The 22,540-nt window shown below is 39.2% G+C and overlaps 2 protein-coding genes across 4 annotated transcripts in view; one reads left to right on the top strand and one right to left on the bottom strand.

Annotated features, from left to right (window-relative positions):
• The window catches only part of pdlim4 (PDZ and LIM domain 4), a 73,590-nt gene extending 58,433 nt beyond the window's left edge, over positions 1 to 15,157 (bottom strand). For all 3 annotated transcript variants that reach the window (XR_010795559.1, XM_066646747.1, XM_066646748.1), the window contains exons 1-2: positions 14,929 to 15,157; positions 4,821 to 4,972 (exon numbers count right to left, since the gene is read on the bottom strand). Coding sequence is in view for 2 of the 3 variants with exons in the window: in XM_066646747.1 (XP_066502844.1) it covers positions 4,821 to 4,972; positions 14,929 to 15,021 (245 nt within the window). In the remaining variant the exon portion in view is untranslated. The remainder of the gene's footprint in view (positions 1 to 4,820; positions 4,973 to 14,928) is intronic.
• A 7,049-nt stretch (positions 15,158 to 22,206) lies between these two features.
• LOC136668150 (prolyl 4-hydroxylase subunit alpha-2-like) overlaps positions 22,207 to 22,540 on the top strand; it is a 79,977-nt gene continuing 79,643 nt past the window's right edge. The window contains exon 1 of the mRNA XM_066645475.1: positions 22,207 to 22,383. The gene's annotated coding sequence lies outside the window, so the exon portion shown is untranslated. The remainder of the gene's footprint in view (positions 22,384 to 22,540) is intronic.

Raw genomic sequence — 22,540 nt, 5'->3', positions numbered from 1 at the left:
ACTTGGGGGTTTTATATTTTCATGTTAAAACTTTTTTCTTTACTGGAATTCTGTGAATTTGCTTTGTGACAACATCAGTGCTATACAAATAAATTTGATTTGATTTGATTTGATAATAATACATAGGGTTTAGTGGTTTCATTGGACTCAATAAAAGCATTTGATAGGGTTGAATGTTTTTTCTAATTTCTTATTGCTCAGACCATTTTGTATTTGAGCGTGGAATGCACCAGGGATGTCCACTGAGCCCGCTTCTATTTTCATTAGCAATTACCACTAGCAGAGTTCATCAGAAGCATCCCAGGGATTAGAGGCTTTAGTGTTAAAGGCACAGAACATAAAATTTCTTTGTATGCAGATGATGTTATTCTGTATTTAGTTTATATAGATGCTTCTATTCATTGTCTGTTTGATTGCTTATTCCCATTGGCACTATGTCCAACCCTGCTCCATCTAGAGGATTTGCATTCCAAGATTGATTAAGCTTAATTTGAATCAGTGTTAATACACATTAAAGAAGACTTGCATAGATGGGGGACATTACCGGTTTCCTGGTTAGGAAGGATTAGTATATGAAAGATGAATATATAACCTAGGTTTATACCCAGGTAATACCTAGGCTTTATCCTCTACAGATGCGGCAAAATTCAATTCCCAACAGGTTTTTTTTTTACAGATTTAGATTTTAATAATTATTAATAATTTTAATAATAATTAATAATTTATTTGGCAGGGTAAAAATTGTAGAATAAAAATCAGTAAATTACAGAGAGATTAGGAGTATCAAACACAAAGTTGCAGTAATGGGCAGCACAGATGCGTTACATATATCAGTGGGTGAATCCCGAAGTTGAAAATACATGGACATATATGGAGAAATTGGGGCCTACTGACATTAAAGACTTTCTCCATTTATATAAAGGCAAAATTAGAGTTTAGAGCTTTATTGCCACATTGAATACCTAGAATAAAACAAAGATCTGTTTCAAACTTAAAAATCATTCATTACTTCTGTCTCCCATATTGAGAAATCCAGATTTTCCTTCCTCGTGCCAGGATTTAGATTTTAGGTTTTGGCATATATTTGGCATATACTTTTTCTAAGACATTTTGATACAACACACGCCAGAAAGATTAATTTCTCATGTATATAAAATGCTGGTTTAAATATTGGTTACTCTGCTGATCATACCAGAAAGCAATGGCAGATTGATTTAGAATATCAAATAGAAGAAAAGACTTTGACATCAGTTATAAAAATACATTTTGAAAGTATACAAAAATATTAGAAATAAGTTAAGCCTGAGGTGAAGACCTTGATCGGCTATGATCTGGCATTATCAGTTCCACACTGCATTTTAGCAGCCAAAGTGGACAACGTAACGAACACCCATAATGGTAAATTGATTAGAATACTGTTATATATAGCAAGAAAAACTATTCTCAAACTTACTTTCAGACAACCCAAAATTGGATGATTTTTACAAAGACGTATGGAGTATAATCCCTCTGGAATAACTAACTCACACCCTTCATGATTATATTGAAGGATTCTTCAAGATATGGCAACCAGTTCTGGACATGCCAGCTGGCTTGGACTTTTCTCTGTGAATTAACAATGCTGGAACTGACTGCAGGGGACTTAAATGTTAATCATAAGTGTTGATATGCTTGTTTTTTTTGTTTGTTTTTTTTTGTACAATTCCTGCTGTTTTTGTGTTTTGATAAAGGGAAAAGGGGAAAATTGATATGTATATATATTGAACTGGAAATATGTGTAAATGCTGAATCAAAACCCCCAAAAATAATAATAATAATAAATTGATGGATGAGAATGGTATTTTGGTGCTCGTCCCATTATTATTTTATTGTCTGTATTCTTCCCCTCAGCAAGATTATTTGTCATTTTAATCTTGGATTTCACTGTTATGCTGATGGCACACAGATTCACCTGCAGACCAATTCTATCAATAACTTACCACTCTCCAACTGTGAACTCTTGTCTCTCTAATATCAGGCACTAGATGACACATAATTCACTGATGCTTAACAGTAATGTATAAAATATAACAGATCTTATACTCATTGGCTCCAAATCTACCCTTGATACAACTGGCTCCCTCACATTCTCAATTGGTGATGTTGCTATGTCACCCTCCCCTGTGTTCAAAAATCTTGGTGTCATACTGGACTCTACATGTTAGTTACATTATAAAAACCTCCTACTTTCACCTTTGTAACATTGCTAAAATCTGTACATCTCTTTCTCCGTCTACTCTCATCCATTCATTCATCTCCAGCCGTCTCAACTATTCTCAATGTCATTAGCTTCTCACTACTCCATAAAATTCAAATTGTCCAGAACTCTGCTGCTTGTTTCCTCACCCACCCCCGGTCCCACTATCACATCACCCAACTCCAAAATATCGTATTCAGCTCAAAATCCTCCTTCTCACCTACAAACACTCAATAATTTAGATCCTTCTTACTTATCTGACCTCCTTCAACCTTACACACCTAAGCGCACTCTCAGATCTTCGTCAACTGGTTTACTGGTCAACTGCATTCCCTCTTCCAACCTGTGCAGTTTCGGAGACCAAGCCTTCTCCAGATTTGCTCCATGCCATTGGAACTCCCCTCCGCCAGGAATTAAACAGTCAAAATGTCTATCGCTATTCAAATCCATTAATTTTCAATTTCATTAAAGTTTCTTTGTAACACCATCAGGTTGTAAAACGCCCTATACAAATAAATTTGACTTCACTTGACTAAATATGTGTTATTTGAGCCTCAGTTAACTGGAACATGATCTGTGCTTTTGGTGTTTAGCCCTGTTGGCTCACTTTAATTTTGCTGGTCACTGAAAGACCTTTCCTATTTTGCTTATTTCCTTGTGTTTATGTTCCTCCAGCCACAGTCATTGGACTTTGCTTTCTCAGACATGAGTTTTACCCACCCTCTCTGGTAATAGTGTACAACATCTTAATATTTTTAAGATGGTGTTAATGGGTGTCCTGACCATAGAAGACCAGGGTGAAAGCAAGCAATCTTTAGCAGAGGTTAGCACATGACCTTTCCTGATACAGAAGCCACACTTTAGGATGTTTTTATATGTGATCCTTTTGATTCTGGTGTCTCTGTAGAGCTGGCTTGTAAGAGGGAAGGGTAGAGGATGAGTGGGGGAATTTCTGGTCTGCAGACAGGTGAAGGTGGGGCTTGGGTTAGAGAGACAACACAGAGCACAGAACTCACTTTGGAGTTTCACCCTGGATTCTCACCCAATGTTCAGGACCCCCACAAAGCAGATATGATTTGGGTGGTGGATCATTCTCAGCACTGCAGTGTGACAGTGACATTGTGGTGATATGTCAGTGTGTGTTGCGCTCTTATGAGTGGATGGTATCATGATATGAAAACAACATGTTTACTGTCCATCCCTACTGTACATATACAGTTGCTTAAAATAACATTTGCCTAAAGTACTATGTCTCTTTTAATTTTGAGCTGAGTTTGTAGTAAGGAGTATTGCCTGGCTCAGGGTCTTCTATATTCATTTGAATTAAATTCCTCTTCCTCATTCAGCTAGAAATACCAAACTTTGCAGGACTGTAGATAAAATATCTAAGTACTGTGCATGGATTTGGGTGCATGGTTTTGGTACTGCATGTTTAGGAATTATTAGGAATTAGGAATTATTTAGGAGTTTAAGGAATATTCTTAAGGTCATAATTGCTTCAGTACTCCTTTAATTCCTGTGCTTGATCTGTACAGATATAATGAGGAGAATCTATCACTGCTGAGCTGCAATCACACTTGCAGTTTCTGCAGGAACTGCACTTTCTAGTTTTTTTATTATTATTATTATTATTATTATTAACACTGCTAATATTTGACCATTGTTTAATTTTAATATTTAATATTTTAATATTTAGTAATATAATTTTATTGCATTATTTTAATTATAATAATAATGCATGCACAACATTGTATCTTGTCTCTTGGAGAGGGCAAAACTAAAAGTGGGGTTGGACCAAACGTTCCACGGGGCAGGACTAAGGTGCACGCACTGCTGATTTGGCTATGAAAACTAGGAGAACAGCACAGAACAACTAAGCTAAGAACAACACACACACACACAGAGGGCTTTTTTATTTATATATATATATATATATAATTTCACTGTAATAATGTTTAAAATATTGATTATTGCACCTTTCATGTCCAAATGTGTTATGGGAGTTCTTTAAAGAGGCCATGGCTTTTCAGTGAATACAGGATAAACTGCACCTACCAAATATGGCAATGTACTATTATGGCTTTTCATTGGAAACATGGTAGAGTGCACTTACCAAATATGGCAAGGTTATTATGTGAACAAGTGACTGCTCTTCATGATATAAGCAACTGGGAAATCTTATTTAATGTCATCTTTATTTCCAATCCCTGACACAATAACCAGCTGCTGATTTCACAACCCAATTAAATGTCAAAATGTTTTCTATGGAAAGAGGAGTCCTCTGATTCAGCAACTTATGCTTTTAATCTCCATGGCTCACAAAACTATTTTTTTTCTGCAAAACTAGTTGTATTCCCAAAGAGCAAATAAATGGAAAATGTAAACATTCTCCACATCATCTTTGAACGTGGACCCAGAATTCAAGATATTAAATATTTGATAATGACCTCAATGCTCTATCTGTCTCAAATGTGAATACCATGTCCAAAATACAGTTGGCATTGCCTTACATACATACAGATGCTTAGTGATTCTAAATATTCAAAATAATAATTCTTCATGATGTGTTGCTTCAGGGCAATACCTGCTGATGTCTAACACAAGCTCCTCTGTGCAGGCTTTTATGCTGTTCTGGGCCTCCATGTGTGTCATAGTCTCAGTGCTGTCCCCATTGATGGCAAGGATGGTGTCTCCAGGGCACAGGTGCCTCAAAGCTGCCTTACTCCCAGGTGTTATCTGACAAAAGCCAAAGAAATAGAGAAGTTAAAGAATACCACACCTGCGCCAAATGCAGAGGTGCCTGGAGCACACCAGGGGAAGTTTATGTGGCTTATGTAAGACAGAGATAATCATTAGCAGTAGGCTGATCGAAAAATCTTCGACACATACAAATATAGTTGAAATATACCTACAAGCGGCAATACACGGGGTCCAAGCAAGTATTCGCTGGAAGATGGACAATACGTTAGCATATTACCTTTCCTGAGATAGCTTTTATAGTGTTTCTAAGGTAGTCCTTGGTGGTCTGGTGTCTCTGTGGACATGTAGTGTGAGATGGAGGAATAGTGGATAACAGAGACAGCATAGAGGACAGAACTCACTTTGAAGTTTCACCCTGGTTTCTCACCCTAATGTTCAGGACCCCCAAAGAGCACATATGATGTGGAGATGCTTGTACTCTAGTCATTCATCAGTGGACACAGGACTGTCTGCTGCATGTGTTTGGGTTGTGGACTATTCTCAATCCATTCATTCATTCATTCATTATCTGTAACCGCTTATCCAGTTCAGGGTCGCAGTGGGTCCAGAGCCTACCTGGAATCATTGGGTGCAAGGCAGGAATACACCCTGGAGGGGGCGCCAGTCCTTCACAGGGCAACACATACACACACACACATTCACTCACACTTTTTTTTGAGTCGCCAATCCACCTACCAACGTGTTTTGTTTTTTTTTTGGACTGTGGGAGGAAACCAGAGCACCCGGAGGAAACCCACACGGACACGGGGAGAACACACCAACTCCTCACAGAGGGTCACCCAGAGCGGGAATCAAACCCACAACCTCCAGGTCCGTGTGACTGCGACACTACCTGCTGCGCCACCGTGCCACCCCAGCAATGATGATGAGGGGTTTAAAACTCCACGTCATACCTGCTGTGTGGGTGTCCTAACCATAGAAGACCATGGTGAAAGCAAGCAATCTTTGCAGAGCAAGAGGTTAGCAGATGACCTTTCCTGATACAGAAGCCACACTTTAGATATTTTTTGTAGTATTTTTATATGCAATCCTTGGTGTTCTGGCATCTCTGTGGAACTGCATTGTAAGAGGGAGGGGTAGAGGATGAGTGGGGGAATTTCTGGTCTGCAGACAGACAGGCTTGGGTTACAGAGACAGCATAGAGCACAGAGTTCACTCTGGATTCTCACCCAATGTTCAGGACCCCCATAAAGCAGATATGATTTGGGTGGTGGATCATTCTCAGCACTGCAGTGTGACAGTGACATTGTGGTGATATGTCAGTGTGTGTTGCACTCTTATGAGTGGATCAGACACAACAGTGCTGCTGCAGATTTTAACACCTGTGTCAACTCACTGTCCAACTTATAGATATAAAGGCAGAACCAGTAGCTCATCTCTTGCATCACAAATTGTGCTGACTGTCCTCTAGTCCTTTATCAGTGGACACAGGACACTGTCGGCTTGATGACTATTCTCATTCCAGCAGTGATGCTAAGGGGTTTAAAACCCCAGCACATAAATCATACCTGCAGTGTGGGCTTCCTGACCATTGAAGAACAGGGAGAAAGGGAGCAATGAAAGTATGCAGAGCAAGAGGTGGACCCCTCTCTCTAATGGTAGAAGTATATTCTGAAGTGATGGTGGTGTATGTTGCACTGGCACAAGCAGTTGAGACAAAGCAGAGCTGCTGGGGTTTAAATTATTGTGTCCACTCATTGTCCACTTTGTTAAACACACATACTTTTTGTAATTGTAGACCTACAAAGTGCTGCTGTGGACAGTGGAGCTGAAAACATGGACTGTGAATGTAGAAATAAGGAGCTGGCCATAATGTTAGGGTTGATTGTTGTAGATCAGCATTTATGTGTCTGTGTTCTCTGGCCCTCTCTCACTGGCAGGGGGGAGGGGAGAGGTGACAGTTAGTGTGTGAGGAGGTGGTATCATGAGAATTTTAAGAACTTGAACTTTAATAATTATCAAAAAAATGTGGAACTTTCATTACTGTGTGATTCCAACCTTTGCTTAAAATCTGCTGTGCAGCTTGCCTTCTAAACTTTGCACAAAAACAGCTGTAGCTCAAAAATGCTTTAGCCATGTGTTGTGAAAATGCACAAGCTCCTTTGGTACTGCATCTCTAGGTGGCGGTGTAATCAATAAAAAACTTATGCAGCCAGTTGCTGTCTAATTTTAGCGCCCCCTTTCTCTGCATTTTGATCGCATTTAGCACACTACTTCAGAGTAATGACATACACATTTGTACCAAGTTTTGTTTGAGTTCAGTTCAAAGAGTGCATCGAGCTCCGCCCATGCATATTTGTTGAATAAGTGCCGCAACAGCGTGTTAAAAGTTCAAACTTTTTGATAATTATTTACCTACAGTCTATACAGACTGCAAAAATACCAGTTGTTTATTGACAGGACAAATGTCCAGGGAGGAGTTCAAAAAGCTCCATTGTCACATACCTGACTGTTGTGGACAAACTTCATTTTTTTGACAATAGTTGTAGTTGCAAAGTTGTAAGACACTATGCAGAGTATTTTGTAAAACTCATTGCTTGTCGATATGCTTAGTTTTCACTGAGATATTTCATATTTCCCTGTTGAAAATTTGAGTTGCGCCCCTAGTGGCTATTGTTATGAATTTTGTTAATGTGCTTAGGCAGTGCTGCCATGGACATACCATTCAAGTGTCATGATGATTGGACCTTGTTAAGGTTGTCAAACAGCTGCTGAAATCTGATTGGCCGATGGTGGACATGTTTTTTTGATATTGACTTCATTGTCATAGAATCTGATTCAGGATGCAAACCAATCGTCATGTCAATCAGACAATCCTGAGAAGCTTAACAATTGTTTTGTTGTTATAGCCCCTAGGCTTGCAGTTGCACAACCAAGTAGACATATCTGCCCTTACCTTCATCTCCGGCTACGCTGCTACAGGACTGCCTCGTGTTTGGGGAATGCAAATCTACCATCATCATTGCTGCTGCTCCACTTCTACGAGCTCTGCAGTGCCTTGAGCCTCCCATTTCCTCCTCTCAATGGCAAGGAGGGACAATGCCGTCCCCTTCGCTCACTCAGCTAACGAGAGGAACCCCTCTGCCAGTTTACGGAGCCCCTGTGCAGCAGGTGATGATGTCACAACCTCCTATCTCTGACTCCGCCCCCTGCTGGAGCATTCTTCATTTTCCTGTTACCCTTCTTGGTTGTGTCTAAGCTTGAGGCATTAGCCTCAATGTCTTATAGTCTTTGCTGTCTCACAGATTGGTGCCTTCGAGGGCTGTTTTGATAATAATATATTTACCTGAGCAGCATTAGATAATGGCTTGGAATCTGCAATATTTATGCACATCCCAGGGCACTAGTTCACCTACACTGTTTACCAAGATGGTCCTATTTGAAAATATTGGAAAAGAAATCAGGCAGTACATTTAAGCCTTCATTCTGAATTGGCTCCTCCTTCCCTCTGAACATAGCCTTGATTGATAGCATTGGACCCATTTAGACGCAGTCCTCCATGCTTGTTCGTTCTCTTATCCTCTCTACACATATCCCAACCCCTCCCTTTCTCTTCCTCTACATCTATCTCTACACATCAACCCACCCCTCCCTTTATCATCCCAACCCCTCCTTTGCTCCTCCTCTCTACATCTGTCTCTAAGCATCATCCCACCACGCCCTTTATCATCCCAACCCCTCCATTTCTCTTCCTCTACATCTGTCTCTATGCATCATCCCACCCCTCCCTTCATCATCCCACCTCTACCCCTGTGACAACTGCAGCTACATGCCTCACACCTTCTAGCCCACATCCCTCCATAGCTGCTGCTGCGGGCCTGCCTCCTGTTCAGCACTCTAGGCACTCAATGCAGTCTCCTCACTGCACAGCTTCCTCATCCTAGATTTGCTCCCATCCTACCATCTCATTTTACCAGCCTCTACATCGGCAGCTTGTGTACTTTGTGGATGCTCATCTCAACCTCTTCAACTGTGCCATACCCTGGCTCTAACTTTACAATTCTCACTTTTCTATTCAGGTGCTGCTGCGGACCCTCATCCCGACTCCTCGGCTGCTGTGCTTCTCCCACCCTCCGGCTTCCAGCTTATGCTTTTATTTCAGATGCTCCTGTGGATTATCATGCCCTCACAGACCCTCCCCTGTGCTGCCGTGCTGCTCACACTCTACAGCTTCTAGCTGTAATCCCCTTCCCCTAGTGGTTTTGCTGCATCCTGCATCTTCCTTTACAGCTCTCCTCTCTGATGCCTTCGTCCCAACCCCTAGCTTTGCGGCCACACTGTCGGCCTCCAACTTTGCAGCTTGTGCTCTCTACTCAGAAGCTGCTGTGGACCCTCATCTATGCCTTCCCCCTCACGATGCCTTCCCCCTCAGAACAGCGCCCTTCGTCCACTGTACGGCTTGCACTCTCTCCTGCTGGATCTTACTTTCTGCCTCTCTGCTTGCAGCTAAGCTGCTGCCAGCCCTAGCTTTGCAACTCGTGCTTTCTCCTACCACAGACGTTTGACCCAGCCTCCCTCCTTTCCGATTACGCCTTTCCGATTCCGATCTTATAATTTCAACTCTCACTCTGTATCAGATACTGCCATGGACCTTCGTCCCATTCTCTCCTCTTGGCAGCCATGTTGCTCTCAGCTTGTAACTTTCCAACCCATGCCACCAAGGACCTTCATCCTTCATCTCTCTGCTAGCGACCGCACCTCACCCTGCCTCTTATGGTATTGTTCGCACTGATTCCTCCAGCTGCTGTGGGCCTTCAACCTGACCTCTTCTCTTCACAACCACACTGCTCCAAGCCCTCAAGCTCCAGCTTATGCTCTCTTCTCAGGCATTGCCTTGGACCAGCCCCCCTACCCAGCATTCAGGCACTTGACACCTTCATTCAATTCACCCTCTCACATTGCTCTTGGCTTCTAACTTTCCAGCTTGTGCCACAGAGGATATTTATTTTACATCTCTCTGCTAGCGACTGCATCTCACCCTGCCTCTCATGGTCCTGTTCGCAGTACTGATTCCTCCAGCCGCTGTGGGCCTTCAACCTGACCTCTCATCTTCGCAACCACGCTGTTCCTAGCCCCTAAGTTCCAGCTTATGCTCTCTCCTCAGGTGTTGCCTTGGACCAGCGCTCAGTAGATCTCGACTTCAAGGCTGCTGCTAATCCACTTTCCACCTATTGCCAGCCTCAGACCCCTCACCATTACCCAACCACCATCAATTACACTGGAGTAGAAATTGGACTTAGCAACACTAACACAGTGCATCAAGTCTGATATTGTTACACTGTAGCTTAATGACATTTAGCTGGTAATACTTTAAAATGCTATCAGTAGTTGATCAATTTGATTTCCTTTTGCTTATGCCTCTGTCCCCGCATCTCTTTTACTCCGCAGGCATTACAATAATATTTTTTGAGAGCAGATTACATTAAAATGATGTGGTTTGTGTGGTTTACGTAATGAAGACAGATTAGGGATATAAACAAGTTGTTTGTGTTTTTTATATGAAAAAAACAAAAAAGATTATTGTAGCCAATAATAGATGTGAACATCAGTTTGTGCATTTTAGATGGACCATGCCATTGTTTGTGTGGAGAATAATTGTTGTTGCCTCTACAACAATGTGTTATCTGCCTCTTAAAATTTGTCAGGCTCATGGGGTGGACTGACTGAGGCGGACGCACTCGCTAAAACACAGTACTTTATTTACAAAGAATATAACCAAACAAAGAAGGACAGACTTGATAACATAACCGACTTAGACACGGTACAAAGAATGAATGACCAACAAAAGGAAGTGAAGGAAGGGGACTTAAATACAAAACACAGACGAGACGCACCTGAGACAGATAATGAGGGGGCAGGGTAACAAATGAGACAAACGAGGAGATGGAACAAAGGCGGGACTAGAACAACAACAAAACAAAGCCATGTGCTGAGATCGAGCACATGGTCGGGAAAACAGACATGACGAGACGAGGGCGTGACAAAATTACATTTAAGGTGGAAGGGAAAAATCTATAAGTAAAATGTGAAGCTGATTAATACAAAAACAACCAATGGCATGTTTACCGTTTGGGTTATGGAGCAGTATTACAGGTTTGCCCTTTAATGGTCGCCGCAGAACAGAGAATTATGTATTGAATATACCACATGGGTATAAAATATATTAGTAGAGCTTTTTTAAAACAGGATACAGCTTTCAAATTTAACTCCCACACATGGAACTAACACTACAAAAAAACTGTGCAAAGGTTGCATTCTCATCAGTATTTGGCATACTGTGATTGTCCCATGTTTTCAAAAGCAATAAATGAAACAGTTCTCTGAACAAAATCGGGGTATAAACTAATCATTAATTGTCTGTGTACTGATGTGGGTTACACACATTTCATTGTGGTGCAAACCTTCTCCAGGGGTTTGAGGGTTTAACCTGAAGATTAAGACATTTGAACATTCAAAGTTTTATTGACCCTAACAAATATTTACTTTCCTTAGCAAGCCTTTTAGTTTTGCAATGCAATGCTTTTCACTGGTCGGGTTGTCATCATAATGAACTGTATATAACCCAGCTCTGCAAGCACTTGATTTGTTTATAACCCAGCTCTTTTTAAAAGATATGGATTTACCAGATTCAAGGTTGTGTATATTCTTTTTAAAATGCAGTAATACTGTGTAATGCCTTTGTCTCAGCCACAGACGCTCCACTCACAAGTAGACAGAGAGTCTGATACCTTTAGTATGATAAGCTGGCCTCACTGTCAAGATTCTGCCTGTTACATTCGGATATATTTTGCATTCTGGCTATATGTACATCCATGTATATGCATGGATAAACCGTTTTGTACTGGCTCTGGTACTTATCAATAGAATATTGCCTCCTTCTACAAGTCATGCCAAAGCAGCAAACTTGTGATGGGTCCTATTATGTGTCAGGTCCTTTTCCTGCAACAGTATGTGGTTCTTGGCCATTTTAAGTGGTGAAAGGTACCAGACTCTCTGTAGAATTCAGTCAGAATTCAGCCCAATGACAGCATGAACCCACAGCACCACTTAATGTTGAGGCATGATGTATCCGGCAAACATTCAAGTCAGTTTGTATTTGGTTGCGAATCACCCTAAAGGTTTATGCCTAGTGCAAGTCACATGGTTCATAAATTTGAAGATCAGTATATAGGTGTTTGCTACAGAAGACTAAGCCTGTCAAAATAATTTCATTATCTATATATTGTACAATGTATAGACCATTCCTCAGTAATATTTGCTGACTTCAGCATTGTTCATTGTTTTTTTGTTGTTGTTGTTTTTTTGCATGCTTTATAATTATATTTTAGCCACTCACTCTGGTTTTCTCTGGTCTTTCTGTTCTGGGGCTATTATGTTTATTTGTTAGATAATAGTGTTTTAATTTATTTAGGATCTTTAAACATTTTTTATATTCCAATTCCAATGTCTGAATAATTTTAATAACTACATTAATTACTCCATTAAAGGGGTGACATTGCATTAATATGCTATTATATTATTATTATTGGTCAGGATCTGTATTTGTTTAGGATGTGTTCTTTTGCTTGGTTTTTACCCTACTCACTGTTACCTTAGCCTTGCCCTGCACCTGTGAATTATCACTGTGAATTATAATGTGACCGGCTCACAGGTGCAGATCCTTGTGTTGCTCTTTATGTTCTCAGTGTGTTTAGTTCTGTCTTGTCACTCATTGTGAAATGTCTTCCCTGAGTTTAAAAAATCCTTACTCGTCTCAGCATAAGCCTCCATTTCCTTGGTTTCCGTGTCCAAATTGTGACATCATTAAATAAGTGTAATAAAATGGTCTTAAAATCACAATAATATCGTTTATCACAATTATTTCTTGGATAACATATTGGCCACTAAATAAATTAATAAAAAGGCTATCATGACAGTCCTAAACAGGACACCTGAAAACAATGCTTTTTATTCCAAGTAATTTTGGAGCATTTCTGTTGGTTCATTCATTGTGAAATTTTCACATGATGTGAAGGAGAGCTGCTTTGTTCAAGTAATGTAGTAAATTAAAAATCAACAAAAATCAAGGTACATGTTTTTAATTGGAGAGTGGTGATTTTTAAAGAACTGTGTGTGAATAACTGTGTTATTCGTGTTTTTTTATTTGTAAATGTTTTTTTGTTTTGTTTTGTTTATTTTCACTGTCTTGGCACAAAATAAGCTACCAGTATGGCAAGGCTTACAGATTTTGATTTCATTTCAGAATTGGATTTCAGCAAATCACAATAATAGCCATTATTCACAAATGGCATCAGTATCTCATCCAGGAGGTCACAGGTGTGATAAAAATGTGTATAAACCTTTTGAAAAATGTATATCTTCATTCATTCATTATCTGTAACTGTTTATCCAGTTCAGGGTCGCGGTGGGTCCAGAGCCTACCTGGAATCATTGGGCGCAAGGCGGGAATACACCTCTCAGAAAAGTGTTTTTTTTTTTTTTTTTATTTATCATCAACATGTGTGTCGGTGTGCACTGTCGGGATGTGTTTAGCTAAATCCACTCGATTTGTGCTCACAGATATAAGGCTCAGCGCAGCCTGACAGAGCACCCCTTCCCCACGGTAATACCGTATACCACGATAATATTTTGAGACGGTATGGAAAAATGTGGATACCGCCCATCCCTATTGGAAGGGGGTCAAATACTTTACAGCAGTGTACATAAACACTAGTGCCATTAAATCTCAGTCTGTTAGGAAGCTGGAGTAGACGGTATACAGCTGTCCTGTTTTTTTTATTTTTTTTTTCCCCCTTAATTCTTAAATCCTTGGTGAGTTAGCCTGTTTGTGTCATAAGTCTTAGGTGTTATAGTGTGACAGCAGCTTTACTCTACCCATTTTATCCCTATTAATTTTAACAATTTTGGCAAAACAATAAATATCATAACCACATCTACCAAATTATCTTAAAAATCTGTTCTTGTGAACTCTATGAAGAAAAAAAATGATCTGACTAACTTATGGCTTCAGCAGAATGTTTGTAGAGATACTGGTTTCAGTAAACAATATGAATTCATTTGCAAGTTGCATGCTGAGGCCTTTAGGGGAGACACTTTCATGGGTCTGGGCCAGGCTAATAACTATGTGAATAGTTCAGTATTAACATTGCAGCAAAAAAAAACTACAATTAAGAGCATTTAGTTTAAGAGCAAGTTATTTTCTACCATCAGTGTGTCTCTATGTGCATCTTGTACAGCTTTGAAAGTGTCTTAATTGATTATTTTTGGCATGGTAATGAAAATCGCCAGCATACTAACATAACCGTGAAGTATACATATGTAAAAACCTTATACTCAAATTTTGCTAATTTATAGGTCTTGGGAGTATCGGCAGATGACGACACCAGGAATATTTCAGCAGCTCCACAAACTAAAATTCCAGGCAACTGTTATGACCGTTACATTCTAGTCTGCTTGGAATAGGTTTGCAATTTCCTTGAAAATGTAGCTCCTGCAATTGATAGCTCAAAATAATAATAATAATAATAATAAAATCATTGCCTTTTCCTTTACGTTAATATTTTTTCTACACAGCACAGAAAACCACATTCGTAAGATAGATATTTTTCGCCAAACCATGCGTACAGAAAATGGTAGATAGGGTTTGTGAAGCTCCTGTTTCACGAAATTACATTTAACTCTTGAAGTGCTTCGTTCAAATGGACTTTGTGAAACACATCACTTTGTTAGCCACTAACATACAAAGATAGTGCAAAAGGTTTATCCTTTTATCGAATCTCTAAAATACTATTTACGTACTTCCTTTACTTACAAAATCTAAAGTTAAATATGCTAACAACATAATATAAACAGAACTAGCTTAGTTTTTATACACATAGTCCATTATTGGACATCTGGAAGCAGAAAAAAACGGTTTTGTAAACCTGACTTACTCTCGAAATCGTCAATGGTCTGCTAAAATCCCGTCCGCCAACAAGTCGAAAACCCCAAGGAGATGGTCCTTTCAAAGTTACAGTCTGTGTCATGACTGAACAAAAACTGTGCTATGAACGACAGTGTAGCGTTTTCCCAAGCAAGAGTCAATAAAACTGTAACTACGGGCACTTTTAAAATGAGATACGCTCTTTTTGGTTCTGAGGTTAAATAAAACCTTCCGCCTGACCGAGGAGGAGTTTCTGCTGCTGCCTCTTTCACATCCAGGAGTGCGCGCACGCGCGACGCCATGGCAACTATAAACAGGCCAGCAAGCCTCAGCGAAACAGCCACGTAAACAAGCCACATTTTATGCTACGAAGGCGGCAGTGATTTGATGTTAAGATTTATTAAGGTTATTATTACGGTTCTAAAACGTACAATTAAGCAATATTTCTAACATTCAATAGTATCTGGCGTCAACACAATGTTTAAACCACAATAAAAATATTTTCCTCTATTTCCTTGCATTCTTCCGGAATATACGGAAAACTGAAATATTTTCATTATCACTTAAACAGTTATTATTAAAAAAAATAGTAATTATTCATAACTGTCCTTTGAAATAGTGAAATAAAACATTACTCACTGCAAAATACCAATAAATTACATTTCAGACCATTTTTTTCAGTTTCAGACTTTTTCCTCAATTTGTTCCAGGAGGGTATGGACTAGAGTGACAGCAGAACAAAAATGGCTGAACATAAAATTCCCTTTATTTTGCAGTTAGCTTTATATGCTTCTATACTTTGGTCATAACCTAAATGACGTGTGAACAAACTGCCAATACGTGAAGCATCTACTGACAATTTTGAAAATTATTTGTCCTACAAATGTGCCTTTGTCTGTTTGATCATGCGTCTCAGACATTTCAAATTAAAGTTGATGGGTCAATCATGTAAAACTTGTAAACACACCAGACTGATGGTAGAGAAAATTCTGACTAATAAATGGCAACAATTTGCTCAGAAAACCTATGAATAAGAATTGTAGAAAAACAGAAAAAAACTTTCTAGTTAAAAAAAAGGTACACGCTGTCCCATCTTGGAACCTGGAAATGACCTGATCCTTCCAGCCACAGCTTTGTGCCTGCACATTTGGAATGTTTGCAGAATAAAACCTAAGTGGTACTGTGGAAGCTATAGCAATGTTTTAACATGCCGTATATAAAAGCAAATACCATAAAAGGTATTAACACACAAAGGAACTCCTCACTCTTGTTTATTGAAGATTTAGCAGCAGCCAGCGATTACAGTTCTGTGTCATGGGGTCCAGTTAAAGACTCAGTTTGTTTGCCAGTACTTTTTTATTTATTGTTCACTGTTCCTAAATTAAAATGATAATAAATTATTATAAGCTAAACTTATACAAAAGTCACTTACTCAAGGTTACTTTACAAGGCACATACACCTAACCAGAAATGCATTTCTAACACTGTGGTAATATTAATTTCAAAGTTTTTTCAACTAGTCATTGTAAGTAGATAAGGAGGTACAAGATTTATAGATGTAGAAAGTCAACACTACAAATCTAACAACCCTTAGTTGAGAGCTAATAGCAGAATTTCATGATCATGCACTGTAACTGGTAGCCAGTGTAACTGGTAAGCACAAGGAGTAATGTGAGGAGATTTCTTAATGGACATTAGCATTCTTTTAGCAGAGTTCTGAATGGTTGAAGTGAAGAGCTTTTTAAGTCAGAACATTTTAATGAACTAACCTGGATTTCTTAAAAGCATGCACCAGTATCTCAACACTTTTAGAGGAAAGCATAATAAGGAGTCTATCGATATTACAAAGAATGAGAAATGAAAGCATATATCTCTTACTCAGGTATATAATATATAGGCCAAATGTGAAAAAAAGATGACAGATGAATCAACAACAGTTAATTAAGCTGTCAGTGTAGGTTATCAATTAGATTTAGGAGTTAGTGTTCAACCAATGGTTTTACTCCTGAATACAGAAAACCATTGTGGTGTGTGTAAATGTTTCTGTTGGATTAATGTTGGGGTAGGTCTGAATATCATAGCCTAGCAATAAAATTTGTGTATGAGATAATAAATAATATTTCCAAGGAACAATATATTTGTCCTGCATTTACCAGTCCCATTTCAGCTTGGACAATTAGGCCTTCATGTTGGGCAAATTTACATATAAAAAATTAGCTAGAATTGATTATTCATTATCATGCTTATTGATTCACTGAAGGTTCTTTGCTCTGAAGTTAAATCTGACCAGAAAGTTATAATTCTGTACAAAAAAAGGTGCACACACAAACATATAACCAAGGATTGGTTCTATCACACAACTGATAGCAAAGACAGACTTAATAAATAGAGTGATTTCATTATCAGAGAAAAAAGATATACTCAGCTAAGCAAGAGACAAGGATTTAAATTTGGACTTTTTTTCATAGAAAGGGCAACATCAGCTTCTCAGTAGGTAGTTGCTTTCCTGCACACGGGATCATTATTCCACCAGTGGGGATGCAGGTGTCCAAAGAGACAAGTCAAATAACATTTATTTGTATATCACTTTTTACAACCTGATGGTGTCACAAGGCAGCTTTACAGAAATTAAGACTAAAAACAAAAATGAAGTAAATAACCACAGGTGAGCAGGTCAAAGGCAATAGTGACAAGGAAAAGCTCCCTTGAAGCTGGAGGAAGGAACCAAGACGCACAAAGGAGGTTTATAATGGAGGTCTTTAGTAAAGGTGTGTAATAAGTCACGTTAAAGATCCAGGAGCTGCTGCATTGTTACGACAGGGGCCACAGATGTGTTGTGAAGGTATATCAGATACTGGGAATGGAGAGTAGATAATTGATCACAAGGCAGGTGAGCAGGAACATGTGACAGCCATTCTTCCATCAGTGCCCTGTGTAGTGGAGTCAGTGATAATAAATTATTATTTAATGAATAATTAATTCTTTAAATCATTTTGATAAGCCCCATGGTTGGGAGCCATTAAATAATATGTTGTGTCTTTACCTGTCCCGTTTCAGATTGGACAAGTAGGCCATCATGTTGGGCGACATTACATACAATTTCAGCTTGCAATATTGATTATACAGTGATACATGAGGGAGGAGGGAGATTAATATATGGGGGAATTTTATAACTACCCTAAATTCTAAAAAGACTATAGTTTATCCCAGCAAAACATTCAGAACCAATCTCTGAAATCTATGAAATAATTTAACCAGTGACCTTACATGTCCATTGAGTGGCGTGGAAATGATGCCAGAAGAAGACTTCAAAGATGCAGGGTTTTTTGGAGCTTCTCGCAGACACAGGCCTTGCAGCATTGCAGCAGCGGCCATTCTTCTTCCATTGGGCTTTTGGTCAGAGACACAGCCTTGGACACAGCGACCACTCCGTTAGAGTAGGTGGCATTCTGAGGGTGCGTGTTTACTTGGGTGAGCCAAGTCCATGCAAGTCTCTCCTGGGCCTTTGCTCAGAGACACCTCCTCAGAAGGTGATCATTCTGAGGGTGCATGTGGCATTCTCCATCAGGATCCTGAAGCTCTTGTCCCACCATTTTGAGGGTCAGAGGCCTGAGGTCTCTTTCATGCTCAGGGCGTGGCATTGAGTTTTGCTGGATTAAACTATAGCTTTCTAAATTAGTTCATTTCTGCAATGCTGAACTTCCAAGATCAGAGTCCCTTTTATTTTGCTTCTTTTGACTGACTTTCTAAGACATCATGACTGAAAAACGTCACTGAAAAGATTCAGTGCCACTGATTTTTAAACCAGGTTTCAGGAACCCCACCTTGAAGGCCTGATGGGTCCTAAGGGGTAGAAGAAGGTAATTCTTTTCATTCTGATTGGATGTTCTTTTAGACTAGAACCTCCTTGGAGTAGTGATATCAGTGATATGATTGATGACATTTGACAAGACAAAGGAACAGCAGAATTAATCCTGGATATCTGAATGATGCTTTTGCAATTATTATCAAAAAATATTCCTAATGCAATCTTATTACACAAGTCTCTCATGTGAGCATACTGTTTCAGAATAGCCTAGAGTGAGTTGATTCCATTTGAAAGAGAGATTAATTAAGATGTAATATGAAAAATTATATGTTAACACAAAGTAATATAATTAAAAATAAACATGTTTTACATAATTGTAATATGTAATTTTGAACATATCATTACAATTCCAGCTGGAATATATTTACACAATTGCATCCCATATACAACTTGAAACTGTTTTAAACCAATGGGGATTAAGGTTTAATTCCATGGTTTGAAAAGCTTTTGATTAAGCAGACACACAACCGCTATATGTTTATCTTAGGGCAGCATAGGGCGGCACGCAACCTGGAGGTTGTGGGTTTGATTCCCGCTCCCGGTGACTGTCTGTGAGGAGTTGGTGTGTTCTCCCCGTGTCCACATGGGTTTCCTCCGGGTGACTGTCTGTGAGGAGTGTGGTGTGTTCTCCCTGGGTTTCCTCCGGGTGCTCCGGTTTCCTCCCACAGTTCAAAAACACACCTCCCCGGGTTTCCTCCGGGTGCTCCGGTTTCCTCCCACAGTCCAAAAACACACGTTGGTAGGTGGATTGGCAACTCAAAAGTGTCTGTAGGTGTGAGAGTTACAGTCTTTCTCCATTGTATACAGAAAAAAATGGAACTATGCACACAGTTCTGAAAAAAAGTTAATGTATCAACAGTATGACACCAAGTTCAAAGAGACACCAAGTCTGTCGTGAACTCTTTTTGTCTAACATACAATAAATATTAGTCATTCAACAAATGCACACATTGGACACTAAAGCAAAAAATTGTAGTGGTTTCCAGGAAAAAGACAGTGGGTGTCATAACATCTGTTGTGTGCTGGTAGAACTGAAGCATGGAAAGTAATACTGTTTCTGTAATGCCATCAACTGTTAGAATTTTGAGAGTTGTTTTGCTATGATTGACAATATGGTCCTAATAAATAGAAAACATGTGCCAGTGTTTTGAAAGAATGATTCAATTCTGAGGCAAGTTTGTCCTGTTCTGATAGGGTTAGTGTATGTAGAGAAAGTTTTGTTTGAATATTGAAACAAAGACTTGGTATTTGCTGTGAGGAGTTTGGTGTGTTCTCCCCGTGTCCGCTTGGGTTTCCTTCCATGTGACTGCACAAGGCTGCATTTTTATTGTGAGGTGCATATAAAATTCATAGTTTCATTACTGTATGGGGAGAGATTTACTAAAAGAGACTGGACCAGATTTACATTCATGCTCTTTACTGTTGGTCAGCAACAAATTCTGTAATTATGATACAGAAAAGAAAGACGACTGTTTAGCACAAATTCATTCATTGTATGTAACCATTAATCCAGGGTTGTTTAGCACAATTGATAAAAAAATAAAATAAAATCAAAACAAATCAGTAATGTCAACATGGGAAACACCCTTTACGCAAAGATGTATATATAGAGAGCTGCATAGGGAATTACACTGGAGTCTTTCTGGACCTCCTGACACTCCAGTTTTTTAGGCCACAGATTCTCATCGACATCACATCTGATATCTTCCTTTGCAATGCAGCATGGAACAAATCTTTTTGAATGTCTTATCCAGCCTCAATAGACATCAGTTGTGCTGTTGACCCAGGTTATTTAATTGTTCTTCTGTTGTCTGAAACTGTAACACTGTGTTGTTCTCTGTCTATAGATATTTAGTAATAGAAGGTTCATGAGATGCACCTCTGAGCTATTTCAGAGAACTGGTGGATGAACACTCTCCTTTATCAGTGAAAGTCATGGTTCACCTGAGAGCTACTCATCAGTTCAGTAGACATTTATCAAAAATGTCTACAGAAATGTAAAAATATGCTACACAGCGCATGACGAATGGATCAACATTTGAGTGTACTGTCTTATGCAATGAACAAATGCCTGGATGTTTTGGGTGTTGAACTGTTCAATAGAGGACCAGTCTAATATATTCTGATCAACATGATAAAAGCAACTGAAAATGTAAGAAAGATCAGACAGCTGTACAAAATCATCTACATGATTACAGTAGCCAAAGCATGTGCATGTTGTGTTTGAACAAGTCATTTTGAGAAATTCAATTCTGATCTGAGAAATGCTCTAAAACAACTGAGAAATACTGTAAGCAAAAGCATACATATACACGTTTGATGTTAGTATTTTGAATTTGTCATATCAGTGTTTATTTGATGTAAGAGATGAGCATATGATAGCTGTGTGTAGTGTTTTAGTGAAAGGAATCAGTTTTGAGGATAGAGAACATGGTTTTGAGTGCTGTGTTTCATTTTGCCAGAGATTTGTGGCTTTTTGACAAAGTAATAAACTCTTCTGAGTTTGTGTTTAGAGTTTTGAAAAACTATGCCAAGTTTCAGGAAATGTGTTTAAATGTTTGGGAAAAACTGTAAGTATTGGTCAACGCTTGTTAGCAGCCATAAAAAAAACTGTAAATAATTATATAATTGTAAACAGTTATAAAATTAAAGTATGAAGGATCATCATCTCACCTAGTATCTTTTATGAAGGAGTAACAGACTATGTTGTTTATGGCTGTTTAAAAACACCAGAAGAAATGTTTTGCTGTGAAAAGCATGCACACAAACATTTCCCTATAATGTCAATGTCACTGCAGTGCTGAAAATGGTGTGGCAATGAATCAATTTCTGTTATTGACACCATGATTTTTTTTATCCAGACGGAATCCATCAGAAATATTACTGAATAATGTACCCCAGCTCCTTAAGTAAATCTTATCCCATCTGAACATGGCTTAATTCTTTCATTTCTGGAGTGGGCAGTTCCTTAATAATGCTTCTACAGTGCACATTGTATTATTTGTGCTCTTTTGAGTCAAGAAGTAGAGACAAACATCCTCATTTCTTTAGCAGAGCACATTTATTTATACTTACCTCATTTATATATGCCTGTACCTGTTTCCTCTAGACCCTTTACTCTAGGTGTCCCCTGTTATATGGCGACCCCTATAGGTAGTTATTAATCACTACAAATGACTGAATATCAGTACACAAACATTGTAAGTTAATTCATTATCTGTAACCGCTTATCCAGTTCAGGCTTGCGGTGGGTCCAGAGCCTACCCGGAATCTTTGGGTGCAAAGGCGGGAATACACCCTGGAGGGGGCGCCAGACACTCCTCACAGACAGTCACCTGGAGGAAACCCACGTAGACACAGCGAGAACACACCACACTCCTCACAGACAGTCACCCGGAGGAAACCCACACAGACACAGGGAGAACACACCACACTACTCACCGACAGTCACCTGGAGGAAACCCACGCGGACACGGGGAGAACACACCAACTCCTCACAGACAGTCACCCAGAGTGGGAATCTAACCCACAACCTCTAGGTCCCTGAAGCTGTGTGATTGCGACACTACCTGCGACACCACTGTGCTGCCCCACATTGTAAGTTTTTAATTTTAAAATAACGCCATGATATATTATTACAACTCATTGATTTTATTTACATTTGTGAAGTGTCTCCTATTTATGTGTATCTGTCACCCAAAAAAGGTCTTAATCTCAAAAACTGGCTTGAACATAGACATTTACACGAATGCAT

This window comes from Hoplias malabaricus, chromosome 15 (assembly GCF_029633855.1).
Source record: "Hoplias malabaricus isolate fHopMal1 chromosome 15, fHopMal1.hap1, whole genome shotgun sequence".
NCBI lineage: Eukaryota > Metazoa > Chordata > Actinopteri > Characiformes > Erythrinidae > Hoplias > Hoplias malabaricus.
The sequence above is the reverse complement of the archived record's forward strand: the minus strand, read 5'-3'. Positions and strand labels throughout refer to the sequence as shown.